The sequence below is a fragment of the Macrobrachium rosenbergii genome, chromosome 37 (genome assembly GCF_040412425.1).
Source record: "Macrobrachium rosenbergii isolate ZJJX-2024 chromosome 37, ASM4041242v1, whole genome shotgun sequence".
Taxonomy (NCBI): domain Eukaryota; kingdom Metazoa; phylum Arthropoda; class Malacostraca; order Decapoda; family Palaemonidae; genus Macrobrachium; species Macrobrachium rosenbergii.
The window spans coordinates 4,738,095-4,753,879 of NC_089777.1; the positions used below are offsets into that span (position 1 = coordinate 4,738,095).

Here is a 15,785-nt window from a genome sequence, read left to right on the forward strand (position 1 = left end):
CTCTCTCTATATATATATATATATATATATATATATATATATATATATATATATATATATATATATATATATATATATATATATATATATATATATATATATATATATATATATATGTATATATATATATATATATTATATTTATATATGTCTATATATATATATATATATATATATATATATATATATATATATATATATATATATATATATATATATATGTGTGTGTGTGTATATATACACATTTATATATAAAATGTATGTATATAGATACATATACATAAATGTATATATATATAAATGTATATATATAAATATACATATATATATATATACATATATATATACATATATGCATATATATATATACATACACATAAGAACAAACAGATATAAATTCACATTTCAGCAGACATTTTATCCCAGGGGAAACGTCGCTGGCATTTTAATGGGCGTTTCAATAGGAATTTAATGCCGGCATTTTCCTAAAACGCGAATAATAATATTTTCCGACGGAGCTAGACAGCAGCAGCAGGAGGTCGCATATATATCAGCCTTATGTCGGATGTTAGCAATTCAATGGTGGAAGTGACAGCATTTTCAGCCCTTTTATTGAATTCCTTTCGGCCTTCCTCTTTTTTTTTTTTTTTTAAGCGGCAGTGAAAGGTGTGGCTGAATTTTTTTTTATTTATTAATTTTTTTTTTTTTTTGCTGGTCCATCATTTGCGAGCTGCGTTCGACTTTTGAGGATTTAATAAATATTGGATGATGGTAATATTCGAGACCGTAAGTGGTTTTATTATACATCTTGCATGTTAATGTGAATATCGATAAGCCGTTTCATATATCTAGCAATAATGATGGTGATAAAAACGACGATATATATATATATATATATATATATATATATATATATATATATATATATATATATATATATATATATATATATATATACATATACTTATGTATGTATATAAATATATTTATATATATAATATTTATATATATATATATATATATATATATATATATATATATATATATATATATTTATGTATATGTGTGTATATATATACATACATATATCTATTTATATATCATTTACCGTCAATAACAGAAATATTCCCAATAAAATGGAATCATTACTATTTAGTCAATTTGATGATAATCGTAAATGGCAGTTCAATTATTTGTATTAAGAATTATCCGGACTGAAATTGGTTTGGTATTTCAGGGCGCATTATATTGCGCCATTGGGCTTCCTAGTCTAGGTAAATGCAAACCCTTTCATTACTTTTAATGTACCTCCGTTCATCTTCTCTTTTTTTCATCTACTTTCCACCGTCTCCTAACAATTGTTTCATAGTGCAACTGCTTTGAAGTTTTCCTCCCGTTACACTTTTCAAACCTTTTTACTGATAATTTCCCCTTCAGCGCTGAATGACGTCGTAGGTTCCAGTACTTGGCCTTGGCTTAAATTCTATACTCTAGTCTAGGGCGCATTTCACTGAATCAGGAAATCACTCCGTTACAAAAACACTCGTTTCAGGCGGGTTCCACTGGGGGGGAAAAAAAGTCGCATTGAAGAGCGCGGTCTATTGTCGAAGGTTCTTCAATCTGAGGTTCGTTTCATTGCAAGAAATTCCACTCCTCAGGTCGCGTTCCATCGGCAAATGATGATGCCCATTTCGGGGAGAATTCCTCTGTCAAAATTCTCCGTATTTCATTGCGCGATCCCCTGTAAGAAGTTGCTCGTTTTGGACTGCATTTCCCTCCTCGGCCCTTAATTGTCTGTGGTGGTTTAGAGAAAACTAAAGGAAATTCATCCAAGACTGAATGGGTCCGGAACCAGGTGCGGGAATGGTTAAGATAATAGTTGAATAAAGGAATTGGAAGTGCAGGAATGAAATTAGGAATAAGACCAACAGATAAGAACCAGTAAATAAAAATGAGGAGAGAAGGAAGAAAGGAAATAGGAAAGATGTGAGGCAACCTAAAGAGAAGAGATAGATAATGTAGAAAATAAAAGAATGAGGGGAAGGAAGGAAATACGAATGATGGGGGTAACCTGATGAGTGGAGATAATGTAAAAAATAAAAGAAAATATCCGGAGACATGATTGATTGATAGAATGCCTAAATAGAAAGAAAGTGGAGAAAATAACGAAGACTGTGAATGACATAAGTAAAAATTGCGCCGAAGTTTCTTCGGCTCAATCGAGTTCTCTGTACAGTCGCTACAGAGTATAATCAAGGCCACCGGAAATAGATCTATCTTTTGGTGGTCTCTGTATAATGCTGTTTGAGCTGCGGCCCATGAAACTTTAACACGGCCCGGTGGTGGCTTATATATCCTATATCGTCGCCAGAAGCACGATTATGGGTAACTTTAACCTTAAATAAAATAAAAGCTACTGAGGTTAGAGGGCTGCAATTTGGTATGTTTGATGATTGGAAGGTGGATGATCAACATACCAATTTGCAGCCCTCTAGCCTCAGTAGCTTTTAAGATGTGATGGCAGACAGAAAAAATGTGGACAGAATAAAGTGCGGACGGACAGAAAAAGTGCCGACAGAATAAAGTGCAGACGGACCGACAAAGCCGACCCAGTAGTTTCCTTTTACAGAAAACTAAAAGGGAAAGCGATTATTATGGCCAAAACAGGGAAAGCAGAATAAACTGGCAACCCTTTCATTTGTAGTTAGAGATGTTTATGTCAAAAATATTTAGAGGGTATCAGGGAGGTTGCTTAATTTAACGAGTAAATGACCCGTCAAGGGGAAAAAGGGGTGATAAATGCAGTAAGTAGGAAAATTGGATAAATGAATGGATAACTTAATGCAATTGGAAGCTGGGCGCAAAATGAATGAATAAGTGGGGAGAGAGAGAGAATGAATAAGTGAAAGAGAGAGAGAGAGAGAGAGAGAGAGAGAGAGAGAGAGAGAGAGAGAGAGAGAATGAATAAGTGGGAAAAGATGAGAGAGAGAGAGAGAGAATGAATAAGTGAGAGAAAGATGAGAGAGAGAGAGAGAAATGAATGAATAAGTGAGAAAAGGTGAGAGAGAGAGAGAGAGAGAGAGAGAGAGAGAGAGAGAGAGAGAGAAGAGAATGAATGAATAAGTGGGAAAAGGTGAGAAGAGAGAGAGAGTATGAATGAGTAAGTGGGAAAAGGTGAGAAGAGAGAGAGAGAGAGAGAGAGAGAGAGAGAGAGAGAGAGAGAGAGAATGAATAAAAAAGAGAAGGGTTGAATGAGGAATAAGTAACAGACGAAGACATGAGAAAAAAAAAAAGGCTGGATAAAAGCGAGAAGAAAGTTGGCGAATGGCCCATAAGGGAATTGCCAAGAGTAACAGAAAAGACATGGGTTAAGCGAGAAGAAAGTTGACAAAAAAAAAGGAATGAAAGAGAAGCGAGAGAAAAAAAAAAAAGAATGCAGAAAAATGAGAGAAAAGAGATATAAAAGTGGTCTAAAGGAGATTGGGTAGAGTGCTGATGAAGGATGGAAAGCTGCGAAGCAAAAAAAAATAAACCGAAAATTTTATCATTATTTAGACTGGTTTTAGGAATATGATTATGAAGTGGTATCAAAAACATTTTATTTATATAGCTTGAGAATATTCTGATCATAATAGCTCTTTAATATCATTAATGATTCAGGTGAAGACATTTTTATGGTAGCTGAAACTTTTTTTCGATATATTGACATGCCCTGAGCGAATTCGGCATTTGTGGTATGAAAGTATTGTGAGTAAAAATGACAAATATATATATATATATGCTTATATACTTATACTCTACAGTATATATACTACAAGAGCCAGAATGAAATATTAAAACGGTGTGAGTACAAAGCGCTTTTGTGTACTTAATATAAATATTTCTTCAGGGTATTTTACCCTAAGAAGTGTATATGTTAAATACAGAAAAGAGCTTGGTATCTTGCAGTCCTTGTGACGTGTAGGTTATATATATAATATATATATATATATATATATATATATATATATATACAGTATATTATATATTATATATATATACTGTATATTATATATATAATATATATACAATATGTATATATATATACATATATATATATATATATATGAAAGCCGTGTGGATCTTTCTTGTTTGTCCGCCCCGGGTGGGGGCGGCGTAGGTAGGGGAGCGATAGGGTAGGAGAGACATGACACATCCACCCTCCCGCCCCGCGCAGCGTAGCGCGTGCCATCTCGCTAGCACATATATATAACACCGTGTCTGCTTACACTCGACATTTTTTTTACTCTCTTATGTTAAACCACAAAAGCAGCCCCATAAATATCGAATTCGCTTTACCTCTGGAATGGAGTCCACCCCAAAAGGGAATTCCATCACATAAATCCTCCAGAGTTCGATTATAGACAAACATCAGATCTGCACCATGGAGTATCCTGTAGGACGAATCCTTGGTGGGGGTGGGGTAGTGCCATCAGTGCGCCTCACGCGGTGCACTGTAGGCATTACTTAATAAGGTTACTTGCAGGCGTCCCCCCCCCTTAGGCCCCTAACTGCAACCCCTTTCATTTCTTTTACTGTACCTCCGATCATTTTCTTTTTCTTCCATCTTCCTCTCCTCAACCCTCTCTTAACAATTGTTTCGTAGTGCAACTAAAAAAGGGTTTCCTCCTGTTACACCTTTCAAACCTTATTACTCTCAGATTCCCTTTCAGCGCTGAATGACCTCATAGGTTCCAGCGGTTGGCCTTTAGCCTAAATTTTATATTCCATTCCATTCTTCATCGTCCAAACGTGGCAGACTAAACCTGTCATGTTTACAAGTATGAACAACAAAATCAGGGTTTAATCGATGTAATGAGATTGCTGTAAAGTCGGGAAATATTCCCATGAAACACTTCGCTGTAACGACTGCAGATTGCTTATTGATTTTGCATGGTACGTCGTCCGTGATTCGTGACTCTATTTATATGTTTATTTATTAATTTATTAATTTATCTTTTTTTATAATAAGCGCTCTCCTCTTTCTGTACCTCCTAATGCCTTCTGTAACTTCTTTCAAATAAACACCATATTCTTTGGAAACTTGATTCTTAATTTTATTTATATTTTTATTTATGAATTTATTCTTTTTTTTCTTTTGTAATAACTGGTCTCTCCTTTCTGCATTTGCTATTACACTCTGTAACTTCTATCTAATGAACTCCATAACATTCTTTGGAAGCTTGAATTTCAAGTCAGTGGCCCCTTTAGTGGGCTTGTCCCTTATGAATTGGGGTTTTATCTTCTGAATAATAATAATAATAATAATAATAATAATAATAATAATAATAATAATAATAATAATAATAATAATAATAATAATGTTGAAGAGCTCCACAGCGGTGTAAGTGTAAATATAAATTAGAAATATATATAGTGGAAATACATATAAAATTATACTGTTACACCACTGTGGTTTTCTTCACTATTTTAGTGACTCATGCTGTTATGAGAGTTTTATGAATAATTATAATAATAATAATAATAATAATAATAATAATAATAATAATAAATTTTTATGTAACTCCGGAAGAGCGTGAGAGGTTTGTTCCAAATGAATTGGGGTTTTATATTGTAGATAATAATAATAATAATAATAATAATAATAATAATAATAATAATAATAATAATAATAATAATAATAATAATAATTTTATTATGTAACTCACGAAAAGCGTTAGGAGTATTTAAACGGTAGCTGTAAGCGAAGTGCGTTTTATTCGTCATGACCTTGAGACCTTCATGATATCACGACGAAAATAGCTGACCTGTTTTTACGAAAGTTGTTCTGTGAATCATCATCAGATTGATTTTTTAATAATAGATAGCGAGGCAATTTAACGATCTGTCGGCAAAAAATGGCGGACGGGTCTTTGTTAAGCTGGTATTTGACGGGTAATGTACTCGTATCGGAACAAATTTTTAATGATTAATACATGGATGTATGTATATATTTACAGCCTGTATATATATACTGTATATACATATGTCTGTGTGTTTGTGTATCTCTCTCTCTCTCTCTCTCTCTCTCTCTCTCTCTCTCTCTCTCTCTATATATATATATATATATATATATATATATATATATATATATATATATATATATATATATATATATATATATATATATATATATATATATATATATATAAAATATATATATATATATATATATATATATATATATATATATATATATATATATGTATGTGTGTGTGTGTGTGTGTATCTTTATTAATATAACCATGAATATATGTAAGACATTTAACATCTTAAACAACGTTGTTATCATTCAGTCTTTTGCTGTGTTTTGTAAGCCATTTTGACAACCCCATAGGTGTGGGAGACCGCCCACAGTGCCCCTTACATGGTGCACTGTAGGTATTTTTAAACGGTGCCTTGACAATGATAGTAGGATTGCAATGCTAGTTTTAATACACAACAAAGTTATTATCTTTGTAAGCAGATCCCGTAGGGGGATAGTGCCGTCAGTGCACCTCACGCGCGGTGCACTGTAGGCATTACTTGAAGTTCTTTGCAGCGTCCCTTCCTTAGGCCCCTAGCTGCAAGCCCTTTCATTCCTTTTACTGTACCTCCTTTCATATTCTTTCTTCCATCTTGCTTTCCACCCTCGCTAACAATAGTGCAAATGCGAGGTGTTCCTCCTGTTACACCTTTCAAACCTTTTTCCAGTTCATTTCTGTTCCAGCGCTGAATGACCTCAAAGGTCCCAGCGCTTGGCCTTCGGCCTAAATTGTATATTCTATTCTATTCTTTGTAGGTAGAAGTAATAAAAATAGTTACGATCTTTTCATTTTCGTCTTTTAATAGTTTTTCATAGTCTCCTTGTTACAGTGAAGATGTTAAGAATAATAGTTACTATCTATTTATATCAAGTTTATTATCATGGTGAATATTCAGAATAGTAATAGTAACTTGACTTTTTAAAAGAATTAAAAACTTGACGCCCGAGTATGATATGCTGCATAATTTGTCTGAATTAGTACAACAAGTGTAATTACCACCTCTAATTAGGGTAAGAGTTCTAGCTGAGAGAGAGAGAGAGAGAGAGAGAGAGAGAGTTTGAAATGTGCCTGATTATTTCTGAATGCAGATGTTTCAGGAAATCTCCTTAGATTCGAAAGTTGGGGTAGTCATTAAGGAAGAACTGTGGATGTTATATATATATATATATGTATATGTATATATATATATATATATATATATATATATATATATATATATGTGTGTGTGTGTGTGTGTGTGTGTGTGTGTGTACATCTACATTTATATACATATATATTCATACATATATAATAAATATATACATATATATATACAATATATTTATATAATATATATATATATATATATATATATTTATATTTTATATATATATATATATATATATATATATATATATATATATATATATATAGAGAGAGAGAGAGAGAGAGAGAGAGAGAGAGAGAGAGAGAGAGAGAGCTAGTACGAATTTCGGAGCTTATGCGCTGTTGCTTATGATGTATCAGGAAACGCCGTGATATAACTTGACAGCAAAGCGGAATAAAAAAAGTTGATGTTGACAAAGAGAAGAATGACATAAAGAGTAAACTTGATAAAATGTAAGAAATATGAAGCCGATTCATTAAATACGGTTTCAGGTTCACTTAAATCGAACTGGTTGAGTTATGCAACACGTTAGTGAACTAATACTGTATATTAGAGCAGCTCTTCAGCGCCGCCATCAAACATATGAGCTTGAATATTGCGAATTAAAGGTCAAAGGAGTTAATTAATTCATTATTGGGATTTTTCTGGCGTCACAGCTTTAAAGGTAAATGTTCCCTTTAAACCGATAATGCAGCACGGCCCTGAAATATATAGCTTGTCAGACAGTTGATGTGATTTTGACGAATGTGACACTCGTCTCTATCGGAGGTGCTCTCTCTCTCTCTCTCTCTCTCTCTCTCTCTCTCTCTCTCTCTCTCTCTCTCTCTCTCTCTCTCTCTCTCTCTCGTGTCTAATAATTTTGGGAGAATGGCTGGCGGTGAAGGAAAGAAAGAATTACATAGGATTATTATTATTATTATTATTATTATTATTATTATTATTATTATTATTATTATTATTATTATTATTCAGAAGATGAAGAACCCTATTCATATGGAACAAACCCACCACAGGAGCCACTGACTTGAAATTCAAGCTTCCAAAGAATAAGGTGCTCGTTAGGAAGTGAGAGAAGGTAAAGGTAAATGCAGAAAGAAGAGATCACACTTATTAAAAAGAAAATATTAATTAATAAATCGATAAAAATGTATTATATGATTTAAAATTACCAATTACTAATGTGAAATATATGAAGGTGAAAACTTGCCGTGTCTTCATAATAGTTAGCTGTATGAAGGTAACTTTTCCAGTGATGAAAATTATATATTACCACAAATAAACTTTGTCCACAAAATATTTTATTATGCAGGACGTAAACTATAAACGTTTAATTCAGAGTGTAACTGTCACCATTTTACTCTCATAGACCTCTGTTACCAGAAGATATTCAGGCATATAACGAACGAAAATAAGTACGCTTTGAAAGAAGGTAAACACGAACGACACAGAAAAAAATTGAGCGAGGGAAGAGAGAGAGAGAGAGAGAGAGAGAGAGAGAGAGAGAGAGAGAGAGAGAGAGAGAGAGGGTCACTCTAATAGAAGGGAAAGAAATCGCACCCCACGAAATTCCACGAATGGTCAGGAATCACACAAGAGTGAAAACAAAGTCCTGAAGAAGAAGAAGAAGAAGAAGAAGAAGAAGAAGAAGAGGGGGAGGAGGAGGAGGAGGAGGAGGATATGAAGAAGACGAGAGGACGAGGATGAGGAAGAGGAAGACGACGAGGAGGAGGAAGAGGAGAAAGACAAGAAGGAAGAGGAAGACGAGAATGGAGAGGAAGAGGAGGATGAGGAGGAGGAGGAGGAGGAGGAACAAGACAAGAATCAAACCGAAGGAATTGTTGGATGATAAGTTACGAAGAAGAAACTGGGGAGTTGTTTTGAGCTGATGTCGAAATTGGACGGAGGATCAAAGACCCAACGCAGTTGTTGGGGTATTCGCAGTGTCCTGAGGGGAATTGGTGTATTTATCTCGAAGGGAGGGGTACTGGGGAAGCAGAATAAGGAAGGCGGAAGTGTGAGTGAAAGACAGAGCAAAAGAGGAGGTAAAAGAGAGAGGTAAAAAGAAGAACTTGTGTGCTCGACATTTGGATATAATGAGTGTAGTAATAGTTTGTTTGTGGGCGTCTCAAAGACAGACGAAGAGAGAGAGAGAGAGAGAGAGAGAGAGAGAGAGAGAGAGAGAGAGAGAGAGAGAGAGAGAGATATTGTGTGTTAAGGATGGATATGAGTGTTTATGCCAGTTTCAAAGAAAGACGAAATGGTTTTTTTTTTTTTTTGTAATACAGTCAGAAACCGTTTGACATTCAAATATACCCATGTTTGTTTGGTCTTCTTCATCTAACAGCAGTTGACTTTTTGCTACTTGTCAACTTTGAATCAATCATTCAGTATTGACAAAGTAAATATATATATGTGTGTCCCAAATGACATATATTTACACATACACTATACATATACGTATATATGTATATATGTATATATACGTATATATGTATATATATATAATATATATACATATATATTATGTATGTATTATATATATATATATATATATATATATATATATATACACACATATACATAATGTGTGTGCTATCAATTTCCGTTTCAGCGCTGAATGACCTCATAGGTCCCAGCGCTTGGCCTTTGGCCTACACTCTGTATTCCTAATCTATTCTGTTATATTTTTTGGTCTCACCATGGAAAGAGATATTAAAATTTGAGAGTAAATATATCATCATCTGGGGTGGACGAGCGTGCTTCCAATCGCTAGATGTCATAGAGAAATTAAAACAAATCTATAAATGTTGACTTTCATGTGTACGCAGTCAGGAAATGAACTCTATCATTTCTGACGTTTTAGTTTTCTGCAAAAGAAAACTATTGAGATGGCTTTTTGTCTGTCCATCCGCACTTTTTCTGTCCGCCCTCAGATCTTAAAAACTACTAAGGCTAGAGGGGTTACAGGTGGAATATTGGTCATCACCACTCCAGTGTAAAACACTTAAGTGCAGCAGTCTAGCCTGAGTAGTTTTTATTTTATTTAAGGTTAAAGTTAGCCATGATCGTGCGTCTGACACCGTTATAGGTACCAACAACACAGGCTACCACCGGGCCGTGGCTGAAATTTTCATGGGCCGCGGCTAAGAGTTTCATGGGCCGTGGCTGAGAGTTTCATACAGGATTACACGCTGTACAGAAAACTCGATTGCACCGAAGAAACTGCGGCGCATTTTTTACCTGGTTATAAGTGTTCGTGATATCTTAAGCGATATGTGACTGGGTTAGATATGTGTACTGATAACTTATCGCTAATGACGAGGTGTTAGTGAAGTGCGATTGATTGTATCTGTAAGCTTTATAGCTTCTTTCCCATTAATCTTGTATTTGTGGGAATGGTCGTTTGTCATTTCTCTCTCTCTCTCTCTCCTCTCTCTCTCTCTCTCTCTCTCTCTCTCTCTCTCTCTCTCTCTTTCCGGTGATATATCATTCTGCAGAAGCTTGTCGAATTATTTAATGACATTATGACTTCTTCCACATGAAATTTTACACAGGAATAATAATAATAATAATAATAATAATAATAATAATAATAATAATAATAATAATAATAATAATAATAATAATAATGGAGACACAAATCCACAGTTATGTGTGGGTACAAATATATTTAAAAATACATCTAAACCCATACATAGCTGTGGATTTGTTTCTGCATTTCAAGACTTATGGTATTATGAGTATTTTTAATAATAATAATAATAATAATAATAATAATAATAATAATAATAATAATAATGATGAAACAAATAAGCCACAGTAATGTTAGAAATATTTATGTACAAAGTTAAAAACTTTGTACATAAATATTTTTAACACTGCAGTGGCTTTTAATTCTCAGTAATAATAATAATAATAATAATAATAATAATAATAATAATGATAATAATAATAATAATAACAGATTAAAGGTAACAAACGAAGAGTAAGAAGAAGAAACACGGCACGAAATTGCATCGGGGGCGAAGGAATAAAAGGAGATATTCAAGGAATGATGTTTACAGCGCTGTAAACATATCGGAGGACAGTCTCGGGTGTAATAAAAGGAGGCAATAAATAGAAAACCTTCTCTAATCGACCGGGCGTTATTAGTGTGTAAATTCTAAAAGAAACGTGCAATTAGTTTTGCTCATTTTTTCGGGCGAGAAGGCCGGCGGCGGCGGCGGCGGCGGCGTTGAGGTATATATACACTGGGTCATAAAATGATGATAATTAGAAAGGAGGTCTTCGTTACGAGAGAAAGAATACGATGGAAGCAACTGAGGCCTTTGTAATATTAGGCTGTAATACTATATCACAACCTAATGTTACAGAGATGTGTTGTGGAATTACTGACCGTTTTTATCCAATTTTACGGCTTGCCTGATTATTATTATTATTATTATTATTATTATTATTATTATTATTATTATTATTATTATTATTATTACTGAAGGTGGTAGAGTTTTCTCTATTTTTTTTTAATAATTGATTTTTCTAGGTTACTGCACTCTGCCAGTAACCTAGAAAAATCATTTATTAGAAAAATAGAGAAAACCCTATACAAACACCACGTGTATAAAAGTTGGTCTACTACCTATTTATTATTATTATTATTATTATATTATTATTATTATTATTATTATTATTATTATTATTATTATTATTATTCAGAAGATGAACCCTATTCAAATGGAACAAGCCCGCCTAAGGGGCCATTGACTTGAAATTCAAGCTTCCAAAGAATATGGTGCTCATTAGGAAGTAAGAGAAGGTAAAGGGAAATACAGAAAGAGATCCCACTAATTAAAAGAAAATAAAAATAAATTAATAAACAAATAACAATGTATTAAAATGCAAGGAGAATAGTTCCAGTTGCACGACATCATCTGGAAGACTGTTCCACAGTCCAACGGTGTGAGGAATAAAGGACCTCTTAAACTAAGAAGTTCGACAGTAAGGTACAATTACTGCATACTTGTGCTGCTGTTCAACAAATCTGGCTTGCATACTATATTCTTGAGCCGGTGCTGCTTACTTCCTACTGGTAAGGCTGATTGTAAGTTTCAGGATGTCCTTTGGGGTAGGGACCCAACATTTACGGCCCTGATACAGGACGTGTAACCCTTACAAGCCTGAGAGACTGGAGCCAGTAGCCGTGTCCCTTCCTTAGGCCCCTAGCTGCAACCCCTTTCATTTCTTTTTACTCTACCTCCATTAACATTCTTTCTTCCATCTTACTTTCCTCAACCCTCTCCTAACAATTGATTCATAGTGCAACAGCAAGGTTTTCCTCTTGTTGCACCTCTGAAACCTTTTACTCTCAGTTTTCCCTTCAGCGCTGAATGACCTCATCATAGGTCCCAGCGCTTGGCCTAGGTCTAAATTGTATATGCCATTCCATTCGAACCGGTATCCTTTGGCATAAGAGTCTGCCAGCCTACTGACCTTAGGAGACTCAAACAGCAATTCTTGGAATGGAACCACCATCTTCTGGAATGGGAATCCACTAATCTAACCAACTTGGGAGACTTAAGCCAGCATCATTTGATGTGGAAATCCACCTGTTTGCCAGTTATGAGGCTTGACTTCCCCTCTGCCAACCCCAGACACACAAGGCGATGCTTTCCAGTATGGGAGTCTTCAAGTCCGTCATCATGAGAGATTGAATGGAATGGGAATCCACTAGTTGAAGAAAGAAATCGGGAATGGAGGTAAAGTAAAAGGCTAAAAGTTGGGTGCAGCTTAGGGTCGAAGGGACACTGCTAACACCTTTTAGTAATACCTATCGTGCACCACTGGAGGTGCATTGACGGTGCACTGCCCTCCAGCTGTGATATTTTATGAATATCAGAAACAGTTAAGATGATATTGAGCCAAATGATTTCCAAGTGAATGATCGTGAATTCATCGTCACTGGAGGGAGAAATGGCTGTTCCTTGAAAGACTTGTCTCCCTGAAGAGAGGAAGAAGAAGAAGAAGAAGAAGAAGACGAAGAAGAAGAAGAAGAAGAAGAAGAAGAAGAAGAAGAAGAAGAAGAAGAAGAAGAAGAAGAAGAAGAAGTGGTATTTACTCATTAATTTCTCCATTGATGGCATGGCAGTACCTGTCGCTCCTTTCATGCCAGGCTCTCTCTCTCTCTCTCTCTCTCTCTCTCTCTCTCTCTCTCTCTCTCTCTCTCTCTCTCTCTCTATCGATAACTTTCAGACAAGCGGAAGTTTAGCCATAAAAAAGAAAGTCCGGCGATGAATAAGAAATGACCTCTATTTTTCGTTTACGTAAAAGGGAAGGTTAATTCACCTTAAGGTGGGCTGAAAAAAATTGCTTTTCTCTCTCTCTCTCTCTCTCTCTCTCTCTCTCTCTCTCTCTCTCTCTCTCTCTCTCTCTCTGGTTCTTTGTAGATTTTCACCTCCTTCTTTTCTCTCTCTCTCTTTTTCTCACTCTCTCTGGTTCTTTGTAGACGTTCACCCCATCCTCTCTCTCTCTCTCTCTCTCTCTCTCTCTCTCTCTCTCTCTCTCTCTCTCTCTCTGGCTCCTTGTAGACGTTCATTTCATCCTCCTCTCTCTCTCTCTCTCTCTCTCTCTCTCTCTCTCTCTCTCTCTCTCTCTCTCTCTCTCTCTCCGGTTCATTGCAGACGTTCATTTCATCCTCCTCTCTGTCTCTCTCTCTCTTTCTCTGGTTCTTTGTAGACATTCACTTATACCCTCTCCTCCTCCTCCTCCTCCTCCTCCTCCTCCTCCTCCTCCTCCTCCTCCTCCTCCTCCTCCTCCTCCTCCTCCTCCTCCTCCTCCTCGAAAAGCGATACCCGGAGGTCATAATTATGCTTCGTCAAGCGCGTAATCGTGTGTTTTAGAAAGATTTTTTTCCCCTCGTAGGACGTTAATTCCGAAAGCCCTTCAAATAGCATTATTTACTTTCAAGTAGCTCTTTTGTGCGTGGGTGTACGTGTCCATGAGTACATTTATGCGTGTGTCTGTGTGTGTGTAGTGTAGTGTAGTGTAGTGTAGTGTAGTGTAGGTTTCGCTCCCTGCAGTCTTTTTTTTATTCCGTTTTTGTGTATGGATATGTGGTAATTGTAATGTATGTGTATGTACAGTATATGTGTGTATACATATATAGTACATATATACATATATATGTATATATCTCTGTATTTACGTATATTTTATTTATATGAATATATGTGTATGGATATATACACACACATATGTATATATATACACATTATATAGATGTATATACATATGTACATGTATGTATATATATATATATATATATATATATATATATATATATATATATATATATATATATATATATATATATATATATATATATATATATATATATAAGTATTCATTACTGTTCTTTAAGTAAACTGTTCTTTCAGAATAGAATAGGTCAGTCTGTAGAACACAGGACCATCCTAACTTGTGATGAGTAAATAGGAATCTTCATGAGTCTCAGGAATGACGGAATATATCTGTGTGACTGTAAAAGACAACATTGACTGCGTTCGCCAGTAATCACTTTGGCTTCTCTGAAATGACTCATTTCTTTCCTGCTTTCGTGGCGTCTTTCTCATTACTTTTGGGTGCTGTTGAAATCTCTGCGAACTGTTTGATCGAATTTAGGCTTCTGTTGCTGCTGTTCAGGTGAATACCGTAGTATTCTTTTGAGACTTGAATTTTAAGTCCGTGGCCCCGGTTGTGGGCTTGTTCCATAAAAGTAGGATTCATCTTCTTTGTAATAATAATAATAATAATAATAATAATAATAATAATAATAATAATAATAATAATAATAATAATAATAATTTTTTCCGTTTTTTAAAAGTACTGTTAAGCATTCTGCACTTAAAATATATACTATGATAATATATATCTATATATATATATATATATATATATATATATATATATATATAAATGAAAAAATATATATACATACATCAATATAACTATTGACAACTTAAATGCATTTATATATGCATATATATATATATATGTGTGTGTGTGTGTGTGTGAAAAAGGCCATTTTTAAATTTTTCTGCAGATCAAAATTTTTCTGAAATTTCACGAAGAAGATAAATGGAAAATGTTTTTAAAGAAAAAAATTGTCAAAAAATTATAAAATACTGTGAAGGTAAGCAGGAGCCGAAGACGAACGGCTGACCGGCAAAAAACTTGAGAAAGAAATGTGAGAAAGAAAGAAGATTAACACACGTAGATAAGAAAATGGTAATAAATTACAGAGGGGAGAAAGGTATCAGTGAAAAGATCCAGGAAATTTCTGCAAATTTTGCCTTTAAACTCTCTCTCTCTCTCTCTCTCTCTCTCTGGTTCTTTGTCTCTCATTCACTCTATCCCCTCTCCTCCTTCTTTGTAGACCTCCTCCTCCGCCTCCCCCTCCTCCTCCTCCTCCTCCTCCTCCTCCTCCTCCTCCTCCTCCTCCTCCTCTCTCTCTCAGAATAATTAGAGATGCAAACTAGAGATAAGGAGAACTAGAAAAATGAAGAGGGAAAAAGTGGGGT

General features: G+C 34.7%; 1 protein-coding gene across 1 annotated transcript in view; it reads left to right on the plus strand.

The window, feature by feature from the left end:
• Nucleotides 1-14,070, plus strand: part of LOC136825099 (uncharacterized) — a 96,606-nt gene extending 82,536 nt beyond the window's left edge. Inside the window, exons 12-13 of the mRNA XM_067081143.1 lie at nucleotides 13,214-13,316; nucleotides 13,942-14,070. Of these exons, the coding sequence (XP_066937244.1) occupies nucleotides 13,214-13,316; nucleotides 13,942-14,070 (232 nt within the window). The remainder of the gene's footprint in view (nucleotides 1-13,213; nucleotides 13,317-13,941) is intronic.
• The last annotated feature ends 1,715 nt before the right edge of the window (nucleotides 14,071-15,785 follow it).